A 24,679-nucleotide genomic window follows, 5' to 3' on the forward strand; every position below is an offset into this window, starting at 1 on the left:
TAATACTTGTACATATTTTGGGGTACATAGTGATATTTTGATACACATTATATGTAGTGATCAGTCAGTAATTAGCATATTCATCAACTCAAACATGTATCATCTCTTTGTGTTGGGAAGATTCAAAATTGATTATTGATGTCTGCTATGGTTGTAGGGAGTGGTGACATGAGTATATTTACTATACCTACTTCGGATAGTTATAAATAATAGGTTTATAGATTACATTTGTAAAAATTAGGTGTGTTTAGAAATAGGAATTAACTTATCTTGGAGAATGGCTCTTGTACAAAATTTTACTATTTGCAAAAGACTGAATATTCTATTGAATGAGCATTTATTTTGGAGAGATAATATTTTATATACATATTTTTTGTTTTATGTGGCATGTGTCTGTGTTTTGCTTTATAGATGTATAAGGAATTAAAAAACATGAATGAGCTAAAAATAAAATATCACTCATCACCTATTCATCACATCATCTAATATCAACAGTAGGTTATCACATCATCTAATATGTCAACAGTGTGTTATTACTATTGACACTGACATTCATTGTTACTATTGACATTGTTATTAGATAATGTAGTGAATATTATATATGTAATATTATATATATAATGGTAATACTATCAAAGTATTTTTAACTTTTAAAATATAACATAAAAACACACATTTTTTTTGGCTCCTAGCGTACACTTCTGAATACTTTCTGTAGTCTGATGGCTGCATACTACTTCAACACATGTATTTAATCATGTGTTTTGGGGACATTTGCAGTGGTTTTACATTTTCATTGTTCTAGATAGTGCTCAAATGATTATCCTTGTAACTACTTTTAAAAGAATCTATCGGCCGGGCATGGCGGCTCACGCCTGTAATCCCAGCACTTTGGGAGGCTGAGGTGGGCGGATCACGAGGTCAGGAGATGGAGACCATCTTGGCTAACAAGGTGCAACCCTGTCTCTACTAAAAATTCAAAAAATTAGCCGGGCATAGTGGCGGGCGCCTGTAGTCCCAGCTACTCCGGAGGCTGAGGCAGGAGAATGGCGTGAACCCCGGGGACGGAGCTTGCAGTGAGCCGAGATCACACCACTGCACTCCAGCCTGGGCAACAGAGCAAGACTCTGTCTCAAAAAAAAAAATCATAAAAATTATTAAACATACATAAAAATAGAATGATACAATCAAATCAAATGAATTTAAAACCCAGTTTCAAACATTATCAATATTTTGCTATCAGGCTTTAACTTTCTCTCCTGAATTTTTGTTGTGATGGGGCACTTTAGATCAAAGCTGAGACATTATGTCTTCTTAACTAAAATATTTTAGAATGCATCTCTAACTGATGGAAACCTATTCTTTATATCACCATGCTATTCACATATCTGGTGAAACTAATAATTTTTAAAATCACCTAGTGCTTGAAATGCCTTTTCAAAAATGCATATCCTTTTTCCATTAGAATAAATACCTTGAAACATGTTGCTAGATCAAAAAATTTGCACATTTTTTATGGCTTTGGATATAGGTTGGCAAGTACCAATATGTATTGCAGTCAAGATTGCTCAATTTAGTGTGACAATTACACTCACTGTGAGTAGAGGGAAAAAAGATACGAAAATATGGGATGTCATTAATACTGCATGGTGTGGAAGGAGGGAGGGTAGAAAGGCAAGAGATTAGAAAGGCAAGAAATTCTACCAACAACAATAAAAACCCAAGCCCGGAAGTAATGTTGTAATACCTGTGAGGGACCAGTGCTCTTGAGTAAAACCCTTACCACATTTCTGCACAGAACATTTAATCACTAAGGCAGGGGTTCAAGTTGGCATTGCCATGAGGTAGGGTAGAAGGAAGGATAGCAGGAGCCTCCACTGTGCGCTTATTTATCACCCGTTCCACGCCCTGTGGAAGCAGCCTGTGGCCTCCAGGTAGATGCCTCTTCAAGTCTCACCTCCTAAATCATCCACTAGAGGGATGGTCATTTTATGTTTCATTCTACTGACCTTGTGCATCTTGAGCAGCCTCAAAACAATATGTATGTGGGCCATTAAGCTCACATGACTGCACATAGCATAGGAAAATGATAAGAGGCTTTCAAGGGTAGAGGGTTGTTACTTTACAGTGCCTGGAACTGATATTAAAACTGCTTACCTTAACAAAAGGAAAGGAACCTGCATTTACTGAACCATTTTAAAATGTTGGTTTATCCTTCATACTGAAAATTTTAAAAATCATCTGTAAGGTATCCTACTATCCTTAATTTATAGAAGAGGAAAAGTAGGTGCCACTTTAAGTCTTATTTGGAATATGTGAAGAAATGAATGAATGAAATAATAAGCAAATTTAAAAGTATAGTTTGATAGCAAAACAAAAGTGGGAGAAATGTAAGTGATAGACTTAGCATAAGACAAGTTAAATAACATAGCCTGTAGTTGGCAGAGGCAGGATTCAAATTCAGGTCTATCTGACAGCAAAGCGAGGCTTTTCATGCATAGTTCCTAGTGTTAAAGTACAAAGTTTCTTAAATTTTTTGTTATTGTTCTCTCTTTTCCTCACCTTATATGTGTGTCTGAGATAATTTTCTATTAAGTTAGCTTACATTTACACACTTACATGCTAGACACTGTTCTAAAAACTACATATATTAGCACATCTAATAGTTAGAACAATCCTATGAAGTCTATATTATCATCATCCCCATTTTATCAATTGAGAAACTTCGACTGCTTAGCTCATTTGCTCAAGGTCATCTAGCTAGTAAGTGTCGAAGCTAGGAATTGAATCCTACAATTCTAGTTTCAGAGTCTGCTTTTAGCCGTTAAACTATCAATTTAATATGTATTGTTTATGTCTATATTTATTCCCATATAAGTATATTCGGATTACATAAATGCCCTTCTGTTTCCCAAGCAGTTTAAAGGGATAAAAAATGACAGGCACTCTGGTGTTATATAATATGCAACAGCCCTTTGGAGACATTTTGTGCAATAACATTGCAGACATTATTTCCTCTACCTCATCCATAAACACTTCCCGTGAGATTTTTGTTCTTTGTGGAATAATTTTCGTTGCAATAATTCTAATTTGTTTTCTCAAAAATAATGGCTGGTTTCCACCTCTCTCATCAATAGACACACCAAATAATTTGTGGGTGCATCTGAGAGCCTAGACTCCTCTCATTAGATCAATAATGATCTAGCCAAGCCGATTTACATGTCTTTAACTTCAATTTACATCAGTTAATATTGATAGGAACTGGAATGGGGAAGGAGAACTGAGTCTCTGGCCTCCAGGACCTCAAAGATTCTCAAGAGAGGCAGACAAGAAACTGACACGTGTAACACTGCGCAAGTGCTAGCGGGGCTACCTGCGGAACATGTCCTGAGAACACAGCATATGGCATAGAGTCGAGGGTGCAGGACAGCCAGTTCCTACAACCATGCAAAATTCCCCATTTTGCAGACAGAAAACCCAAATGCCCTTGCTGTGGTTGAATCCATGCAGTGCTTCCTCATATTTCTTGTGGGATTATATGTTAAATTCCTAACTAAGATTCAACTTGATCATTTTCCAAATATCCAACTGGTTGCTGTTTATTAGACAATTATTAAAACACATTGTTTTGCTAGTGATTTGAAATACTACCTTTATTCTCCACTACATTAAATTCTCATGTGCAATTGGGTCTAGTTCTGGACTTTCTGTTCTGTTCCAGTGATAAACTGATCTCTTTATTTATGTGCCAAGACTACTGTTTTTCAATAATAGTGAATTTAAAATCTGAATTTAAAACCTGGAGCTTGCTCTCGTTTTTTTCACTTCCTTCCCCCAAACTACCAAACACTCAGGTATACTTGCTCTTCTTTTTCAGCATTCTCTTGGTTCTGATATTTTTCTGTATGAACTTTAAAAGCAACTTGTCTATCTCTAGGCAAGAAAAGTTTGTATTTTTATTGAGATCACATAAAATCTATAAATTAACTTGAACGGAATTGACATAAGTGAAAGCTTCAACTTTTCCTGAAAGACAAAAGCCCTGATAAATGGGAAGATATCACTTGTTCTTGAATAGATGTTCTCTCTCTTTTTTGGGGGGTGGGGGGTAGCTATTTTAATTGTGCTCTTCTTCACTGTGTCTCTAAGTGGTTGTTGTTTGTGTATATAAAGATGGATGATCTCTCTGTGTAAATTTTATATCCTGCTGCTTTCCCAACTTCTCTGTTTTGTGTTTGTTTTGTTTTGTTTTGTTTTGTTTTTGAGATGGAGTCCCGCTCTGTCGCCCAGGCTGGAGTACAGTGGCGGGATCTTGGCTCACTGCAACCTCTGCCTCCTGGGTTCAAGCAGTTCTCCTGCCTCAGCCTCCCAAGTAGCTGGGACTACAGGCACATGCCACCACGCCCGGCGAATTTTTTGTATTTTTAGTAGAGGCAGGGTTTCACCATGTTGGCCAGGATGGTCTCGATCTCCTGACCTTGTGATCTGCCCACCTCAGCCTCCCAAACTGCTGGGATTACAGGCGTGAGCCACTGTGCCTGGCCAACTTCCCTGTTTTTAGTAGCTTTTTCAAGGATATATTCTTAGAGGCCTGAAATAGTATTTCTCATTTCAGTGAAGTTTTTAGATTACTCAAATTGCCTCAACAGCACATGAGAGAGATGCATTTCTCAGTGGTGGGAAGCTTGTGTCCACCCTGACAACCACGTACAGCTCAAAAAGGAGAAATGTAGCCTAGGTTAAAGGCAGTCGGGTAGTGAGGAAATACTGTAAGCTGAAGAGCTCAGGCCTACCTAAAAGGAATAGCTATTTTTTGAACACATGGAGTTGGGGTTCGGTGTTACTAGATCTTCTAACTTTATAAGCAAAACTAGAAATCTGGACTTTCAAGTAAAATCTTCTGGCTTTGAAGCTGATTTTAAAAGTATTTTGGGGCTGGGCACGGTGGCTCACGCCTGTAATCCCAACACTTTGGGAGGCCGAAGCAGGTGGATTGTTTGAGCCCAAGGGTTTGAGACTAGCCTGTGAAACATGGTGAGATCCTCTCTCTACAAAAAAAATACAAAAATTATCCAGGCATGGTGGTGCCCACCTGTGGTCCCAGCTACCCAGGAGGCTGAGGTGGGAGGATCACTTGAGCCTGGTGGCTTGAGGCTGCATTGTGCCATGTTTGAGCCACTGCACTCCAGCCTGGGGACAGAGAAAGACCCTGTCTCAAAAAAAAAAACAAAATGTATACACACACACACACACACACACACAAATACACACATACACACAAAACCACCACACACACACACACACACACACATTTTGTGGCAAAAGAGAAAGGACAAGACAAGTCTATATGTTAAATATGCCCTACAAGCCACCACTTTGTGACATCTGAGAACAATGTTATCATTTGGACCAAAGAGAAGCTAGTAAGGTATATACCACAACAGGATTTTTTATTTACTAAGGTGTATTCCTTTCCTAAGGATAACATAAAAAATGGCTACAAACTTGGTGCTTTAAAACAACAGAAATTTATTCTCTTACGGTTCTGGGGGCCAGAAATCCAAAGTCAAGGTTTCAGCTGGGGCCACTGCCCTCTGAAGGCTCTAGGCGGAGTAGCCTTTCCTGTTTCTTCCAGGTTCTGCTGGTTCCAAGCATTCCTGGGCTTGTGGCTGCAATACCCCATCTGTGTTCTTCTTCACATCTCCTTCTCGCCTTCTCCTGTGTGTCTCTCTTCTGTATGTATCTTATAAGGACTCTTGTCATTGGATTTACAGCCCTCATGAATAATCCAGGATCATCCTGTCAAGAGATCCCTAAATTAATTTTATTTGTGATGTAACTTATGGCAATACAATATTAATATATTTTCCAAATAATGTCATATTCACAAGTTTAGGGGGTTAGGACATGGACATTTTTTAAGAGCCAAATTTAAACCACTGCCATAGGTTATATTATAGAAATATAAAAGGGCATGAAACAACTATGTAGGGTTTAAAAATAGTTACAACATTACCACCCGATCAAGAATACTAGCAGAAGGATAGATGCCCCAACACTCTGTTTCTGTCCACCATATGTCTGTCTCCTCTCTTGTACCACCAGAAATAATCTAATTTTTTTTAGAATATCCTACTTTTACTGTAATAATTTCAATGTTTTTCTTTGTAGTTGAACCACGTATGACTGCCTCATTAAACAATGTGGCTTATTTCTGCCCAATTTTGAACTTTATGTGACATAAATGATACCGAATGCATTCTTTCTTTTCTGGTTTGCACATTTGTTATGAGATTCATACGTGTTTTTGTGAACAGCATTTTTTTTCTGTGTATTTCATAGGCATTTGGGTTGTTTCAGATTGTAGTTATTACAGGTATTACCACGCTACACATTCTTGAATGTATATTGTGGTGCATGTGTGTAAACTTTCTCTAGTGCATGTACCTAGCTGTAGAATGGCTGGTTTTTTAAGAATGCATATTAGCAATGTTAATAGATAACGCTGGCCTATTTTTTAAAATTTTTGTACTTATTTGCACTCTCAGCAACAGGGAATTCCTGTTTCTCACCCTAATCAATGCCTCTCTCTTCTCTCTTCTCTCCCTTCCCCTCCCCTTCCCAACATCACCTCTTTTCCCTTTTCTCTTTTTGCTCTCTCCTCTCTCCTCTCTCTCTCTCTCCCTCTCTCCCTCTTGTCATTTCCTTTTGTTCATTTTATTAATTGCTTCATTCACTGATTCTTTTAGTGTCATATGCCTATGATGTGCCAGGAGCTTTATTTTTCTGAATCATCGGGCCATTCTTACTAAGAAGGAAGCAGACCCTCTGTTTATAGGCTGGTTGAAATGAAGCCTTGGGTGCCCCCTGGCACCTCAGCCAACAGAGATGTTCTAATCTCCAATACATGACTAGTGTTGAGAAGGCAGCCATCAGGACTCCTGGTCACTTTCTGGTTGCCACAGGAAGCGCCATCAATATCTGTTAGCTCCCATTATCCTGGCAGAGCAGACAGCTGTGTCCTCTGACCCCCTCTTGACATTCTGATAGGTTTCCCTTCATACCACACACTTGCAAGAGCTTTTACTCTCTCTCACCTGGAAAGGTCACTTCCCAAACGAGACGCCTGGGATAATAATGTTTCTCTTGTTTTGCAGTCTCTTGTCTCAGCCACCAATTTCAAGGGGTGTTTGAGGGCAGCAACAGTTAAAAGAGGAAAGAACCAGATTGGTGTGGTCTTCACACCAGCTAAAGTCCATTTCATTTTCTCTATGTTGTTCTAAGTTTGCTTTCAAGATTACAGGAATGTTGCTCAACATGTAACCAATGGGGCATTTGCTTCAGAAGCACCTGGAGATTAATTTTTGAAATTAAATTTATCTGTCTAATAAAAGGAAGAATTTCATAATAAAAATACCATCTGCCCCTTATAAAAGAATGATCTTTTTCCTTTAACATGACTCTGATTCTGTTTCCAGCAAACCAAAACTCTGGCCTTGGTGCCTTGGTTTATATTTAAATACCTGACAATTTAACTAATAGTAATGCTATATGTGTTCAGATTACTTTTCTTCTTGGCTCTAGTAGAAAGTTTAGAAAAAAACCTCAATTCACTGTGACACACACACACACACACACACATAATTATATTAATAGAGTTATTCTAATTTCTGCTTCTACCCCTGACTTTCCCTCTGTTCCACCTTGGTAACTGTATATCTTGTATTGGACAGCCTATTCCTAAAACAAGATAGGTAGAATCTTTAGGTTGCAGGAACTACAATGACAGACCAAGAGTGACAGCTTGATGACTTCAGCCAGAAGGAAAACTTTAAACCATTCTGTATCAGAAGCTCCATAGCCATTAATAAAGAAGAGCTATAGTGTGTGCCTAACCTAGAGAGCTGCCAAGTATATTCCAAGGCATTGTAAATACATGGCTACAACAAGATCTCTCTTAAAAACTTAAGTCTCTCGTGGACAATTTTATTCCTTGTGAGCGAAATTGAATAGAGGCAAACTTCAAGACTTAATTTATTTTTTGCCCTAGCTATAAGAATAAACAGACTCTTAGATCCTGAAAGAATCTGACTCAGCTAAGAGGAGGCAAGTCAGCAAGAAGTAACTAAATGGAATAATATCCATTTGACCTCTGCTTCTGCTGCTTTGAATTGTCTGAGAGGAGCTCCGTTTTTGAAACTGGCTTTGGCTCAGGACTATCAGACTGTGTAGTGGGTTTTACCGTTTTGATTGACTTATCCATTCCAATACCTGAACACATGATTGTTTTGCTCTTCTACCTGTCGAACCACCCAGTTGCCCTGTGGAGTCAATAGCTGATACAGTAAGTTGGTGATGGAGCGTCTAGTAGAGAAAGAGAGGAAGTGGCTTGGTAAGTGGGCCATGGAAGAGCTTCATAGCAGTAGTTGTTGACTGTTGGTGACTAAGACAATCTGCTAGGGAACTTGAAAATAATAATAATAATAAGACTCAGATACTGCCTACCTCAGTGAGCTGGACTCTGTATTCTTTATCAACTCTCCAAATGATGCAATTCCCACCAAAATGTGAAACTCACTGCCCTATAGCATGGGTGTCAGAAACCAGGGTCTGGAATTAGGCAGATGTAGGTCCAAATTCTTCTCTAAGCCTTCATTTTTAACTTTAGAGTATGGATCTGAGACTACCTACTTCCTTTGGTTGATGTGACATTTTATGAGAAAATGTACATAAAATACTTCTTATTTTTGTAATTGTAATGATTATTCCATTTTTATGGCCTTACAGGTAAGGGAAAACTTTGAATAATTTAAGTATTTGGGAAGTAAGTCCATTTTTTTTTCCTATGGTTCTTGATCATAGAACTCAACTTTATAAGTTTCCAAAGTTTTTCCATTGCCACAAACAAGATACTGTGGGGGAAGGAGATGATGTAGTCTTCGTTGTTGCAGGTGGATTGAAAGAAAATCGTATAGGTTAAGTATGTACCTGCTCATGGTTCCATGACTGAGTGAGATTCATAGATTTGGGATTTGAGCCTAGGCCTTGGGACACTGAATCCCATATCTTTTTCCACTCTGACTCTTGCAAGATCTTATGACCCCATACGAACATTTAAAGTCACACTGTCCTAAAGAGGAAGCTAGAGAGTCCCTGGCCTCCTCGTCCCTGCTCATCTGGACACTTTTTATACATTGGATTGAGGTTTATATTGGATTCGGTTCACCTACAACCTCTTCAAAAACTTTTCCTTCTAATTTGACTAGAAAGTCAATTACATACTGGGATATTGCTAAGTGAAAGGAGGTTCTTAAAATAATATTCATGGATCAGGAGCTGACATGGTTAGGGATGCAGAATGTGGCATAATGGTTGACCTTAGGCATGTTACTATTTCTTATAACTCTGTTTTCTCACCTACAAATGGAAATTATGCTAGTAACTACCTACCTGTCAGATTGAACTAGGAATTTAGTCATGGATTAATGCAATTAGAATATTTTTCCTCCTTCTGTTAATTTTTTTTTTTTTCGGTCGACACACAAGAGGATCCAATTCACTGAAACAAAGAAAAAAAAAGTCACTTTTATTTTTATTTCTGAATGTGCCAGCAGTGCCCTGCAAGCAATGACCTTTTCATTTAACTCTATTTAGGGTTTGATGCCTACTTTACGTCCCGTACACTTGAAAACAACAGAAGAAATGTGTGGTTTGCCGAATACTGGGAGGAAAACTTCAACTGCAAGTTGACGATTAGTGGGTCAAAGAAAGAAGACACAGATCGCAAATGCACAGGTAATTTAATTCTCGTTGTCCTTCTCCTATTACTCTACGTAGCTAGCACTGACATGTCTGCATAGCTGACAGAAGGAAGCTTGGCTGGAGACAAATTGAAAAAGTAAATTAAATTTTACTAGATTGTTCAGAAAATGGAACAGGAGCATACGTCTTGCAGGACAAAAGACGTACAGACAAGAATGTATTCTTTTCTGCCTATCTAGCAGTAATTGACATTTTCAGTGATTCTTTGAATTCAGAAGGGGTCATGTTGCTTTGAATCCTCTTGTTCAGTTCCAGCCAGGAGTATGAAGTCATTTTCACATAGACAGAATTCTCTGACAAATCCCATGCCATTGTCGGATTTAACTGTTACCATGGACAGTATACTTGATTAAGGAAACAGAGTGATTGGGTTTAGAATAATGAAAATCCCAAATGATTTTCATTAATGTCTAAGTTAATGAGTTACCTACTATTTAAAATATTCACGGCTCCTTATATGTAACCTTGTAAATGAAAAATATCTGTGAATAAGTCAGAAGAAAAATCACACATTCATTCATTTATTCACTCACAAATATTTACTGAGTGACTCCTTTCTGCTATGCACTGTGCTAGGCACTGGGGATCTGGTGGTGAGCAAACTAAGTGAGAATCCTCCCTCTATGTTGCCCAGAGTCTGGTGGAAGGAATTTGACTTTATTCCAGTGATCTCACGAACGAATTCATAATTACAAACTGTAATCCATGTTCTGAGTGTTATGAGGGCATACAACTAAGGAAGTTTACTCATGTTGAAGGTAGAAGCTGTCTCAAAAGACCCTTTTGGGAGAATGATGCTTGAGTCAAGATAAAATGAAGAAATGGACATTGGCTGGTTAGGGAAGGAAAATAGGTTGGAGAATTCTGATTAAACATGGTAAATGGCTTGCAGTAGGAGGAGTTTTTGTGTTTCTGAGGTTGTGAAAAACAGAAAAAACATGACCGAAGTACACAGAACAGAGAGAATGTGTGAGCCAAGGCTGCAGGTGTAGAGAGATGGTCCAGAACTAAGTCATTTTAGGATGTACGTGGGACTTGGCTTTTATCCTAAGAGCAGTGGTAACCATGGAAGGGTGTTACACAAGCGGATGACATGATCTACCATCTTATCAACTACACCTCTTTAAACATCAGCCTTTACAATTTGTAATGATGACCTTCAGGTATACTAATGTAATAAGGCTAAATGTTTTATATATGATCAAGAAAGACACATTCATGTGGGACACAGTTCTGCCTCTAGTCTCTCTTTGTAATGTAGCTGTTTAAATACCGGTCACCCACATGTTGTAGATTAATCCACTCAACCATCATCTATTAATCAGGTAATACATGGTATCAGGAACACCATGAAGTCTTTGGGGGCGCTTAAATGTAGTCTCAAGGAGTTTTCTGTCAAAAAGGAGAAATGTACAACATATGACCAGAAACATGAATAACAATAATGATATAAAATAAGTATGATGCATATATTAAAGGTATCATTCAGTCAACAGGACTATCGGATTCACCACATTCTCCAGATCATGCTATATAACAATAGTTCTGAGATATGGTCCCTAGAATAGTGGGGGAAAAGGGAAAATATTAATTTAATATTGACTAGACCTAGGCAACACAAAGCTTTCAAGTGGAAACTGAAAAAAATTAGCTTGACCTCTGGATAATTTGTCTCTATGACAGGGTACATTCAAGTGCACCGGAAGTATGTAGATGATTGAAGACAGTTTTCCTGGGTTCTTTCTGACATTTTGTGTTGTGTAGAGTGTCTGGAAGGTGGAATCGGTTGATGGACGTTAGGATTGTCCCACTCTGAGGCCACACCTCTGACTTTTATGAGCTTAAACACAGGCTGTTTTATGTGGAGCCATGCTTCAGGCTGATCATTGAGAATTTGGGCTTATACAAACTAGTAAGGTTGTTATGCAAGCCTCTACCTTACAAAAATGGAAATAGAAGTGTTTGTGTCTTCCTAACTAATACGTTTCTTCCATGTGAATATTTATAATCACATTCACTAAATTATAAGTGTACCCAAAATATTCGTATATTCTCACCTTCCTTTTTCCTTCCTCATCACTTTCTTTGTGATGAGCTGTACCATATGGAATGGAGGTAGATACTGTTACCATTACCGTATCTCTTACTCTTCCACCTATTGATATGGTGGTCATATTTTGTTTGTTTTCCTTGTCCTTCCTTTTTCCAAATCCAACCATATGTACATCTTTCTTTGATAGTATTCCAAAAAATACTATTTAAAAAATCTTTACATGTAAGTATACTTCAATTTGGAAGTGAAGAATCAGTGGGAAAGGTAACCTGGTTGCATGCTTTGGTGACTAGATTTTAAAACACTAGAACAGGCATGTTAGAAAGGGCACCCAGAGGAGCAGGCTAGCTGAGTAGTCTGACACTGAAGATCTGCGCTGTGAATACAATGAATGTTTTTATCTGAGGACTGTAGAACATAGCCCCCTTCACAGAGCTCTCTCTGTGACTTGGCTCTGCTAAAGAAAAAGGAAGTCTTATTAATATAACATTCACTCTTAAGATGTGAGCACAAATTAAAATGTAGGCCTTTTTTTTCTTTTGGGCTGGGTAGCCTCCTTAGCCATACTAAACAATATTTGTTATATATTAGCTGCAAGTAGACCAACACTGAATCAGCCATTTGACAAGTTTTAAAGATGAGGGATGAGACCCATACTATTTGGAGAGAGCAAATTACTGAGGTCAGAGTATAGCAATGAGTTCTAAAATCACAAGAAAATGCAAAGTCATGAGAGGAATAATAATTATTGAAAAATATTCATTAAGAAACATGAGATAAGCTGTTCATACTTCATAATTTTACTTGGGGCTAGATGTGCATGAATTCTTATAGAAAATGACCTGAACAACTATGTAATCTTTATTTCTGTAAATTATCCATGTCCACTTAAAGTCTTAAAGAAAGGGATTTTATCGCATTCTTTAGTATTTCAAGAACATTCCCACTTTCCTTGATACCAAATCCCAAGATGTGACAATCTGAGAGCTAGACATTCTTCCTCTTACCTTCCTTCGGAGTAGCCTAATAACCATTGATATAGATCAGGCATTCGCAGTGAGCCATCCTGCTCATGGGATATATTGGGTGTAATCACTCAGCGTGAAATGCAGTTCAGCAAGTATGTGGTTGTCCAAGCTATCACAGAAAACACAACTTCCATTTGACAGGATTAATGCCATTCATGCTGCTTCATAGAAGAGCTACGTTTTCTCATGGAGACAATGCTAGATATACACATAGTCATCTCTTCTAGAGAGTTTACCACATACCATTTTCATTTGCAGGCAGAAAGATCAGATGTGATTTTTTTCTGCGTTGTATTTATGTTCCCCTACCCACAGCCCACCAGCTGAGTGTGTTCACCCTTGAGACTTGCCAGGATGCTGCTGGCACAAAAACCAGTTTAGAGTATGACCTCTTTGGGAATAATATGTTTCAATGGAGATACTAAGGGTCAACGAAAGAAGGAACATTACACAAATGAAGTGACATCTCTGCAAAAAGAGATTGAGGCCATCTTGGGGTCAGGAACATTATACCACAGTGGTTAAGAAACCATTGGTTTTGGAATCAAAAAGATCTAAGCTTCTGTTCTAAGGACATCCATAACCACACATGCCTGTGAGAGCTTGGATAACATGTTTTTAACCTCTCAAAGCCATTTCTTATTTTTGAAGTGAGAATAGTAAAACCTTACATTCAAAATTGTTGAGTGGATTAAATCAGTTAATTTAAATAAAGGGTCTGAAATTTTACTAGCACATAGTCGTAGCTAACAATGGAAATTTTCTGCTCTTCTGGGCTGAATTCAGTGGCCTGTGAGGAATTCATGAAGATCTTTTTGTCTGCGTCAGTCCTTAGAGATCAGGATGTATATCAACTCCAATCAGAAAACAAGTACGTAAGTATAGACAAGAATTTTTACTGGGGTGCACACTATATAGGGTGATATATTGAGTATCAAAGAGTTTGCAGACAGGCGTCATGCAATGTTATGCTATGAGTGAAACATGAAGCTCAAGGCTTAAGAAATTTCGGTGCTTTAACACAGAGTGTGTGTCCAAGGCCCAGTGACATTTGGACACAGAGTGTGTATCCAAGGCCCAGTGACATTTGGACACAAACTGTGCATTATAGAGAGCATCATATCCCAAAGTTTTCTCATTTTCTCCTGAGGAGCTGTGTCCTTACATAGCTAATGGCATCCCCAAGAGTGTAACACTCAACATCTCATATCCCAACATTTGCTCATCTTCTTCTGAGAAGCTGTATCCTTACATGTCTAATAGCATCAAATATCTTAGCTCCCAAATGCATTTTTTAAACTCAGAGGGAGGTTCTGAGAACCTGAATATGTTTGCCTATGACTGGGCAACATCTTATGGCTTATCAGTCATAACTCGTGACTTACCCAGAACATTTGTCTAACTAATATCACTGTTCTATGAAATGCCACTTGGTGAATACTGATTCATTAGAGTTACCTCCTTGCTGAAAAGCAGGAACTCAGCATTTACAAATCCATCATCTGATGATGGGACAATTTAACATTCAGAGATTTGTTTTTCTTTTGCGATGACAGAAGGTGAATAAATTGGTGACATATATTTTTTGTAACAAGCCTTCATATTTCATTGCTAGTGCTTTCAAGTCACACAATAAGCAAATTCAGTTTTGATTTGTGTCCCTAATCAGCCCCTGTTTACTGTGGAAAGATATCAAGGGCTAAAGAGTATACTCTGATAAATGTCTACATTTTGGAAGGTCAGAATTCTTAAGCTGTGTTTTTCTTTACACCTCACTTCTCAGAGCTAATAGTTTAAGTCCTCTTTTCGGTGGAGCTAACAAAAAGCCTGTTGATAAACGCTGTTAATGAATAAACCATGTATTTCTTAAGTCTTTTATTTTTACCAGGACCCAGGCTCATTAGAGCCTATATAATTCGTTAACAAGACTATCAAGACAAAGGAAATACACTTAAAGTCAAGTGCTCAGAATATATGTGCAGAAATAATTGATGATTATACTGATTAGTTTTTATACTCACTGTCATTTTATTTTTCTATTCTGAATTGACCTTTAATTGTCACAAAGATGTTTTATTGCAGCACCTAATTTACTTAACATGATTGAGGAATCCACAACAAAATGTTATAGATAAATAGTGTCTAACTCTTTGGTACTCTAAGACTTTTTTTGAAACCGTTTTGATGAGAAGCAATGTCAAATGCATTTTTACACCTTTGTGCTTTCTTAAACAGAGGCTTGCCACAGATTAATGATGATTTCATCTCTGTGAGCATGCATAGGATTATGTGTTAATGTGGTTCTTTGTTAAATTTTTGGTTCTCTGACTCATCTCTAAATATCGGAGTCTTGGTTGACATCTCTCTTGCTACCATCACCCTTAAATCTTCCCCTACCTACCTCCATAAATGGCTTGTTTCTAATTGTGGGAACTGGAAATGTATCAAATTATTAAGAATCTTTGCTTGTTAATTAATTCATTTATTTAAAAATGAATGTTAAATACTAAATCCTTACAGAAAGGCTAAGGTATGTAACTTTGAGGATTTAGTAAGGCATTCTATAGCAACTGTTTGGGTAATTTGCTAATAACATTTAGATACATGGAATACCAATTAACATAGGATTCTTCAAGTTAAAATGATCTGAATGTCACATCTAAAATCCTCATTGTTTTTGGGACACCTCTTTAAATCCTTTTTGGAATGTAAGGTATTGAATAAAAATTCCATGCCCATAAAAGGTAATTATATTTCTAGACCAGTTTTTCATGTGTAATTGTTAAAAATAGACTTTAGTGTAACATTAAATCATAGTAAGTGTCATGCTAACTCTATGGGTTTGCTTTTAAGTCACTTAAATATGAAAGTTTATCTTCTTGTATTATTTAAAAATCAATAAATTTTGTAAAGGCATTTAAGAACAAAAATTTAACCTCTTTTCAAGGGAAGTATAGCGCCACCTATGTTAATTGCCAATTATTCCACTGGATAAATCTGAGAGTAGATAAGCAAGATGATTAGGCAATGCTTGATTCTGAGGGCAATAATTAGCATAGCCTTCTGTATGGTTGTGTATTGTAATAGGTACAACTCTCAGATCATAAAATTGCTAGTGCAAAAAATTGAACTTTTGGTTGTTTTCTATAACTTCACTTTGTTTTTCAAATCTCCATCCTATTGTTTTGTAGAAATTCAATCTTTTAAAAACCCCTTATCCCACATGGTCCACAGGCCTGGACCTTAGTTACAAAGAGATTTTTTTAAAGCCCAGGACTTGGAAATTATTTGTGAGGCTTTGCTCTGATCCTTCGGCATGCATGATTTTTCACTAGCCATGAATCCATCTCCAGGAATGCACCTTGTCCATTCCTGCCCTTAGTAGTGAAGATGTGAAGGCTACTGCAGCATGGACTCTTGGTCCTGACCTCAGGGCTTCTCCAGGTACAACTGTGGTTTTGATGACTCCAGGTCCTTCCTGTGACCGTGGTTGCTGGAGGTTCTAGAGCCTAGGAGCTCTTCAGTTTTTTGTTTTTGTTTTTGTTTTAAAGGAGTAAAATACATTTTTAATACTGTATTTTTAAAAAATAGGGCCAAATCCCAGGCAACATAGCAAGACCCTGTCTCTACAAACAGTAAAAAAAAAAAAAAAAAAAAAAAAAAATAGCCAGAAGTGGTGACACACATCTGTGGTCCCAGCTGCTTACATTGGGAGGCTGAGGTGGGAGGATCACTTGAGCCCAGGTAGTTGAGGCTGCAATGAGCTGTGATCATGCCACTGCACTCTAGCCTAGGTGACAGAGTGAGACCTTGCCTCAAACACTCAAAAAACAGGGCCATAGCAGTAAACTTTTGCTCAGTGTTCTATCCCTTTAGATCAGGGCAGTGAACTTTTCCTCTCAAGGGCAGGTAGTAAATATTTTAGGCATTATGGGTCAGGCTGTTTCTGACACAACTACTCTGTTCCCATAACACAAGGCAACCACAATATATATAAACAAATGGACAATAAACAAATGATCCCTTGCTTTAGACAAGCCTTGACCAACGGAACTTTTTACAGTGACAGAAATATTTTATTTTCTGACTACTGAGCATTTGAAACATGACTAATGCAACTAAGGAACTGACTTTTAAAATTATTTAAAACGTAAACAGCCACCTGTGCCTAGTGGCAACTGTACTGACCGGCTGTGCAGAGCCTAGGAGCTTATACCAGCATTTAACTTTTACATATCCCATTAGTTTCTCCCTTCTCATCTGTCACTCCTGAATGTCTGGATTACAGGCTGGGCGAGGAGACTAATTTAGATCCATTCATATCCTTCCATTATTTTTTGTATATGGCATATGTTTCATGTCCTTAATACTTCAGTATTTTTGAAGCACAGAGCCAAGTACTGACCATATAACACTGGCTTTTAGAACACAAAGGTCAGTCCTTTATTTATTATTATTATTTTCTTTTTACTTCCATTGTTCTTCTGTGTTTTATTATAACCATCCTTCCCAAAAGCAATGAAGAAGAGTTCTGAAACTACCATGGTTAGAAAATAAATGGTGGAGAGGAAATAAAAGGCACATTTGTTGATATATTAATATGTTAGAATATTACCATATGACACTAACCGAAGTACGAGCAAAGTAGATGGATGGCAACCCAGATTTTTGATTTTACTCACAAACCTCATTTTCCCAAATCTTGACCAGATGCCCAAGTGGAGGCTGGATATCTTCAGCCTTATGAAATAGAGGTGTATAGATGGACCCTGCAGTAAATAAATTTTTCCTTCAGCCACCAACTCTTCAAAGCATAAAAAGGGGTCTCTACTGAATGCCATTTTAATTCAGAGCACACTCCCTCAGTTTTTTTCCTGCCATACAGCACTTTAAGTCACCCATAGCAACTGTGTTTAATTCTGTGCAGAAGCAAGCCAAACAGTGAAACACCAACTTGAAATCCCGGGAGTATTCAGGCAAAGCTCTTTTCATAAATGCTAGAAGCCATAATTATTTGAGCTGTGTGTCATTTCTTTCTCATTAACTCCAACAGGCAACGTCTTTAAAATTGGGAGTTATGGCCTTTCCATATTCAGAAAGTCTGTCAGGCTTGCCTGTTAATGAGAAGGAAATCCTGAACTAGGGAAATTAATTCATATCCATCTTCTCAGCAACAATTCTCGTAGACAAAGTGCCCTTATAAGCAATAGAAGTATTATAAATCGGATGCTTAGAGTCATTTTAGTAGGTAGAAGAAAGGGTTGTGGAATGACTTATCAAGTATCATCAAGCAAGTTACAGTAGAATATAGCCTTCCTTAGAAGAGTTTCTAGTAATAGAGGCTTTCTGCCCCCCACCCCCACTCACCAAAGAGAAATATGGATACAAAAAGCATTTTAGGTTTTTATGGTATGTATAGCATCATATTTATTTTTCTACAGAATAAAATGTGGTCACAAAATAAATATCAACTATATATATATCTCCAGATAAAAACTTTCTAGAACTATTCTAACTTTGTCCCCCTGATTCTGTGAAGAGGAGATCCAGGTATGTGGGCGAACACATATGGAGGCTGCTAATTTTTTCATTCTCATCTTTAAATAGTATTTATTGTTTACCATCCTGGGCACTGAAAGCTGGGTGCTGGCTTTAAGTACAGCCTCACTGGTGTAGAAACACAATATTCAAGCTGCCTGCTTCAGTCTCACTAATTTGTTCATAAAAGAAGTTAAGACTTGAGTCAGATTCCCTGGGTTTGAATCCCAGCTGTTTCTGTTACTGTGTCACCATGGGCAAGTTACTCAGACATTCCCAACGGCCTTTCCCATCCCCTCATCTGTAAAGGAGGGATAACAACAGTCCCTACTATATGGGCTCATTCACGTGAATTAAATAGAGCAATACCTGGTAGGGATAGAGGGCGCTCAACGGGTTTAGGTGCCATTGTTGTGGTTGTCTTTGTTGATAGTGGTGATTGATCCTACTTTTGGCCTTCGTTTAAAACCAAAAAAAAAAGGAAAAAGAAAAAAGAAAAGTCAGGGCTCCTCCATGACTTAAGTAGCCCATCTTTCCTTTATTTTCATATAAAGCATTATTCTTCCTTTACCTTAAATACCTGTTGCCTTATATCATGCTAGGCACATAACAAAAACTTGTATATGTTTACGTTATTCTACTTGATCCCCATATCAGCCTTGTGAGATAGTCAGGGTAAGTAATGCCCTGTTTTTACAGGTTAATACAAAAGACCAGAACCTTGGAGACACTTTGTGACTTCTCTGAGAGTATAGCTACCAACGAGAAAAATTTAATAATCCCAACAACTAAGTACATACACTCATTTAATCATGTACTCTGTCACTCATTTAATTACTCAACAAGTGAATGACAAGTGAGCTGCACTGGGCCAGTTTCTGTGCTGAGCCAGAGAACACAGGCAAGGTCTTTGCTTTCAGGGAGCTTTTATTCCAGTACAGGAGGCAGAAAGAAAACCAAAAGCAGATATGGAAAATAATTACAAGTTGTGATTAGTGCTGTGAAAGAAACAAGTAAGAGGCTGAGCTAGAAAATAACAGTAGACAATTTTTCCAGGAATGTGTAGTCAGCAGAGATGATCACAACAGCCCTGACTGTCCATGAGAGGTTATTATTTCCATTATACACGTGATGAAATTGTGGTTCAGATGGATCAACCCAATGGTACATAGAGCTTATTTCTCCCTATGCTGTTTCTCCTCTCATGCCTAGTTGCCTCCCAAGACCCTTGGAAAACTGAACACAAATAGATACTTTCTCATTTTTCGGTAACTTCATAGTTTTGCTTCTATAGCAATTTCCTCAGTCTGTGACACCCAGGCACATAAGGGCTCGTAGTAGAACATGTTTGATAATGATCCTGGATTGATCCCTTTTGGTCCGCACTGATAAACAGCTGTAGTGGAGAAGTGAGCTGACCTTGTTTCTTTTCTCCTTTCTTGAAATTAAAATAGGGCAGTGTTTTCCAGTTTATGTTCAAACTTTGTTATAATGATAAAAAGCTAGCAGTCTGTACAAAGAGAAAAGACAGAGCTCAAACTCCTTGTTCAGAGGCAGCATAGTTATACAAGAGGGAATTGTAGCCCTGACTATAAAATTCTCTCTGAATATATCTCATTTGCTTGGGACCTTCTGTCCATTTAGGGTAGGCCAAACACAAGTCGGCAGCCTTGTTAAAGCAGATGGTGGAGACTGAAATAGTGTGAAACCAAGGTGGTACAAAATAATACCTTTAAGAAACTCAAAGGACTTTTGGAGTAGCAGTTGTAAATTGAGCTACCAAAGTGGTCCAACACACTGGCAGAAGTGGGCAATTTACTATGGAAGGAAAATGTTGGATTACAAGATGCTATTGCTTTTTTATTAGAGAAAAAATGCAACGGTTACACACAGGTTCTGGTCAAGTTTATAATAAATAGTTACATTTTAAAATTAAATTTAAAAAAATACAAAAAAGAATACAAAGAAAAAGATGCCAAGAACCAAGCTGAAACGGTTCTCCTTTTGTGCTGAAGTGTACAGAAATCACTATGACAAGTAGTTATTGGACTTCTAATGTCTGCCTGTGTGGCTGTTAGCATGACTATAAATCACGCTTCCAGCACAGATTATATATCAATAGATTCTTTCTTTCCTTGGATGAGTTTTGAGATTGCCAAATAAGTGTTACTGAGCTTTAAGAAGCACTAAAACTATAGATTGGCGCTATTTTTAACAGGTAAAACTAATTCCTCAACATTTAAGACATTTCAGTGGCCATATCATACGTTGTTTCTTTCTTTCTTTCTTTCTTTTTCTTTTTCTTTTTCTTTTTTTTTTGAGATGGAGTTTTGCTCTTGTTTCCCAGGCTGGAATGCAATGGTGCGATCTCGGCTCACCACAACCTCTGTCTCCCGGGTTCAAGTGATTCTCTTGCCTCAGCCTCCCGAGTAGCTGGGATTACAGGCATGCGCCATCACGCCCTGCTAATTTTGTATTTTTAGTAGAGACAGGGTTTCTCTATGTTGGTCAGGTTTCTACAAGACTAAAACCTCAGCATGGTCTGTAGGGCACCTGGTAGCAAGGCCCTATCTCATACTCCTGGGACTCTGATGTTCTAGTTCTCTAGAGGTGTCTGCATTTTTCTTGCCACAGGGCCTTTGTATATGCTGTTTCTCTGCCTGGATTTTTTTTTCCCCCAATACAACTTTTGACAATCACTCACTCTTCACATCTCAGTGTCACCTCTTTAAGGGAGTCTCCACTGAAGCTCCCATCACGATCTAGGGCAGGTTCTTTACTATCTGCTCTGCCACCTTCCTGTCCTTCTGAGAGACACTTGCCTGTTTGTGACACTGTGCTCCTCAGTGTGCATATGAGGTGAATGTCTCTCTCGTACTTGGCTTCAAGCTCCATAAAACCAGCTGCTCACATATCTGTTGATCCCCATCTTCACATCCCCAGCCCTAGGCCAGTATCAGGCTTACAGTAGGAGTTTAACAAGTAGTTGTTGAGGAACTACTTGTTTTGGAACTACAAGTGGTTGTTGAGAAACTACTAATTTTACTTTCCAGGCTTAAAACCAAAAATCTGCTTTGCATAAAACATTTCAATGCAATTGATCAGATTGGAGGAGAAGAAGGAGATGATTTGTGCTTGTGTTTCCCTAAAGGTGCTCAGCTTGCTGCACTTAGAACACTGAAGCAGCATCTTTTGCTGGAAGACTATCCTGGGCAAATGGATTGAATCAGAGACTTTGTAGGATCTTTTGGGCTGCATGTGATAAATGTTTCAGAAGCCCATTATGTTGTTTTCCACAAGACACAAAAGGAAATTAGCAACATCTGCATATATTTGAATTGACAAGTGTTCCCACTTTAAGGAAAAATGTGAAAATCCCAAAATTCAAGAAACTAATATATTAGCCATTTGTTCTTTAAAATGAATTGACAGGAATAGAGAACTAAGAAATGTATTGGTCTCTCAGCTTTGACCACATCTTCTCTGCATTGATCATTGTTACGTTCAGTGCTCTTATGTTATACTCTTATGCTCTTATGTTATGAAGAATTATTGCATTTTATGTGTTATGAAGAAGAAATTGCATAAAGGGTTAAAACCCTAATAGTAAAAATAATAAAATAACCCATGCTTACTGGGTACTTTCTTAAATGATGATGTCTCTTCCTGCAAATACCTATTTCTGTAGGTGAATACAAATCGAAATAAATAAAAATTTTTATATTTTTGGAAGTTTTACACTGAAGATTTTAATTTTGTGCATCTTTTTAAAAAGTACAGTAAGCAATATTTGTTGAACACTTTGCTATGCATTGGTCACTCACTTGAGCACTTTGCACAGATGATAGTGATCTTCAAAAGTCCCACTTTTATCCACCAGTTTTAGTTGAGAAAGGTAAAAACCCAATTGATCTTTTTTACTCCCCTCTGAGATCATTTTTGCTATTTTATAAGTGAGTAAATGGAAGCGCAGGAAGACATAGCAATCTGCACAAGGTCACACAGCACAAAATGGCAGCTCAGGGTCAGCGAGGTTAATGACATGACAGGCTCATGGTCAGTCGCTGATTAGAAAATGGCAGAGCCAGAATCCAAAACAAGGTCTGGCAGACTTCAAAACCTTATGTTTCTTTTTGTTTCTTTTGTTCCAAGCTGTCCACCTGGGTTGAGACCCCTCATAGGGAAAATGATGTGCAAAACATTTAGGACCCAGCACCAGCCAGTACAGAAGCAAAGAAAAGATACGGAGTGACCTATGTGTCTACAGGCTTCTGTGTTTTGGGACAGAAAACACGGGTTTCTGAAAGGAGCTTATACCATTGTTTCTAAAAGGAGCTCATTACTCTAGGCTTTGTGCTCTTTTGAGTTGGTCCACCAAGGAGTGTGTCTCTGCCATTCAATGACTAGTTATTTTGTTATCCAAGTGTAGGGAAAGAATGTGGGCAAAGAAAAGACTGTCCTTGAAAAAGAGCTTTCACTTCTCTGATGGAGAAAATTTGCAGAGGTCGTAAATCTGGGAGAGTGCCTAACTGTGGCTCAACTTTTTTTCTCCTGGGACAGCCTGTTTGATTGTTCACCTGCTTTTAATGTTCTTGTGATTTCAACACAATAGTGTGTGTTCTTTCATTAAAATGGTGAATGAGATCTCATTCACTCTGTACTATGAATGAGTGCTTACTCTTGAAAAGTGTACATTCATGATGCTTACTCATGAAAAGAAAGAACTGCTCATGATATCACTCGGTTTGTAGTCCTGGTCTTGTCACTCATGGGAAGATGTTTGCCTACCATTTATAGTCCTGTGTGGTCCTTAACAGCCACACAGTCAGACATAAGGTGTCCAATAACTACTTGTCCTAATGATTTCTATACACTTCAGCACAAAAGAGGAAAACTTACAATGCTAGCACAGGCAGAACCCCCAATTCTGGTAATTCTGTGACCCCAGAATAATAATAAGAAATTCAGGTACCTTTAAACTGTATTTTTTATCTTATGAAACATACACACTATATCTGTTGTTAATTTTCTTCATTAAAATATTATATAATAAGCCAGTGACTTCGTATCCTATCGTTTGCAGAAATTTCACTAAAATTATTTATGAAGTTTGCAGGTATGTTTAAAACACATCAGGACATAACTCAATAACTCTTGCTTCTTCTTTTTGAGGGGAATTGCTTTCTTGGGATGCATTTCTAGAAGTTGTTAAATGGAGTAGTAAAGAACAAAGACTTGGAAACTAAATTGCCTTAAATCAATTTCAATTCCTGCCTCATTAGCTATGAAGCCTGACACAAGTGACTTTGCATCTCTGTGCCTGTTTTCTAATTTCTAAAATGTTGATGATAATAATAATGATGATAGAGTTTTGTTTTTTTTTGTTTTGTGTTGTGTTTTAAGGAGAAGCACTAAATGAGTTACTACATGTAAAGTGCTTAGTCCAATGCCTGACATAGGAAGCCTGTGGTAAATGACAATAAAATGCACATTACCTATTTTTATCATTACTGATTCAGAGTACAAACATTTTTGGACAATTGAAATATATTGCTAAGCCGTTTTCTGAAAGCACTCTACTAATTTATTCAGCCATTGGCAAAACTACTAAAATGTTATCTCTATTTTGATTTGTATTTCTTGGAAAACTTGCAAGGTTGAATATTTTTCCATATGTTTGGGTATAGATTTATCTTTTTTATGAGATGCACTTGAGAGTCTTCAAATTGTTTTTAATACCCCTGTGTCATTTGATCCTCCCTACAACTCAGTAGAGTTGGTAGAGCTGGTAATATTTACAATCTACTACAAAGAAAGATAAAAGTAAAGTTCTCGGAGGTTTGTTCAGTGGCTTGCCGAAAAGTCACTTGGCTAGCATCTGGCAGCACTGGAATTTGAACCAAAGTATTTTACTCTACTCTTGTAAACAATAAACAATTATACATAGAAGTGGCATCTCCCTGGCATTAAAGAGTTAACACAATTTAAAAATAAAACATAAGCAATGCCTAATTTTTCCTTGTAAAAAGTTTAAACCCTTAGGGAAATATGATTTAAACATCTTATAAGCTGTTTCCTTTAGCTCATTTAGAAACCACAAAAGAAAAATTATGCTCTAACTGGCTCCTTAAAATATGTATTAAATGGCACAGAATTAGCTGCAGTTTACAACTTGGAAGTAGCGAGATGGGCATGGTGGTGCATGCCTGTAGTTCCAGCTACTCAGAGGCTGAGACAG

At 37.7% G+C, this 24,679-nt stretch overlaps 1 protein-coding gene across 8 annotated transcripts in view; it reads left to right on the plus strand.

Annotated features, from left to right (window-relative positions):
* GRM7 (glutamate metabotropic receptor 7) overlaps positions 1-24,679 on the plus strand; it is an 880,478-nt gene that overhangs the window by 544,248 nt on the left and 311,551 nt on the right. For all 8 annotated transcript variants that reach the window (XR_008624999.2, XR_010111388.1, XM_055110892.2 and 5 more), the window contains one exon: positions 9,655-9,795. Coding sequence is in view for 6 of the 8 variants with exons in the window: in XM_055110892.2 (XP_054966867.1) it covers positions 9,655-9,795 (141 nt within the window). In the remaining 2 variants the exon portion in view is untranslated. The remainder of the gene's footprint in view (positions 1-9,654; positions 9,796-24,679) is intronic.

This window comes from Pan paniscus, chromosome 2 (genome assembly GCF_029289425.2).
Source record: "Pan paniscus chromosome 2, NHGRI_mPanPan1-v2.0_pri, whole genome shotgun sequence".
Classification (NCBI taxonomy): Eukaryota; Metazoa; Chordata; class Mammalia; order Primates; family Hominidae; genus Pan; species Pan paniscus.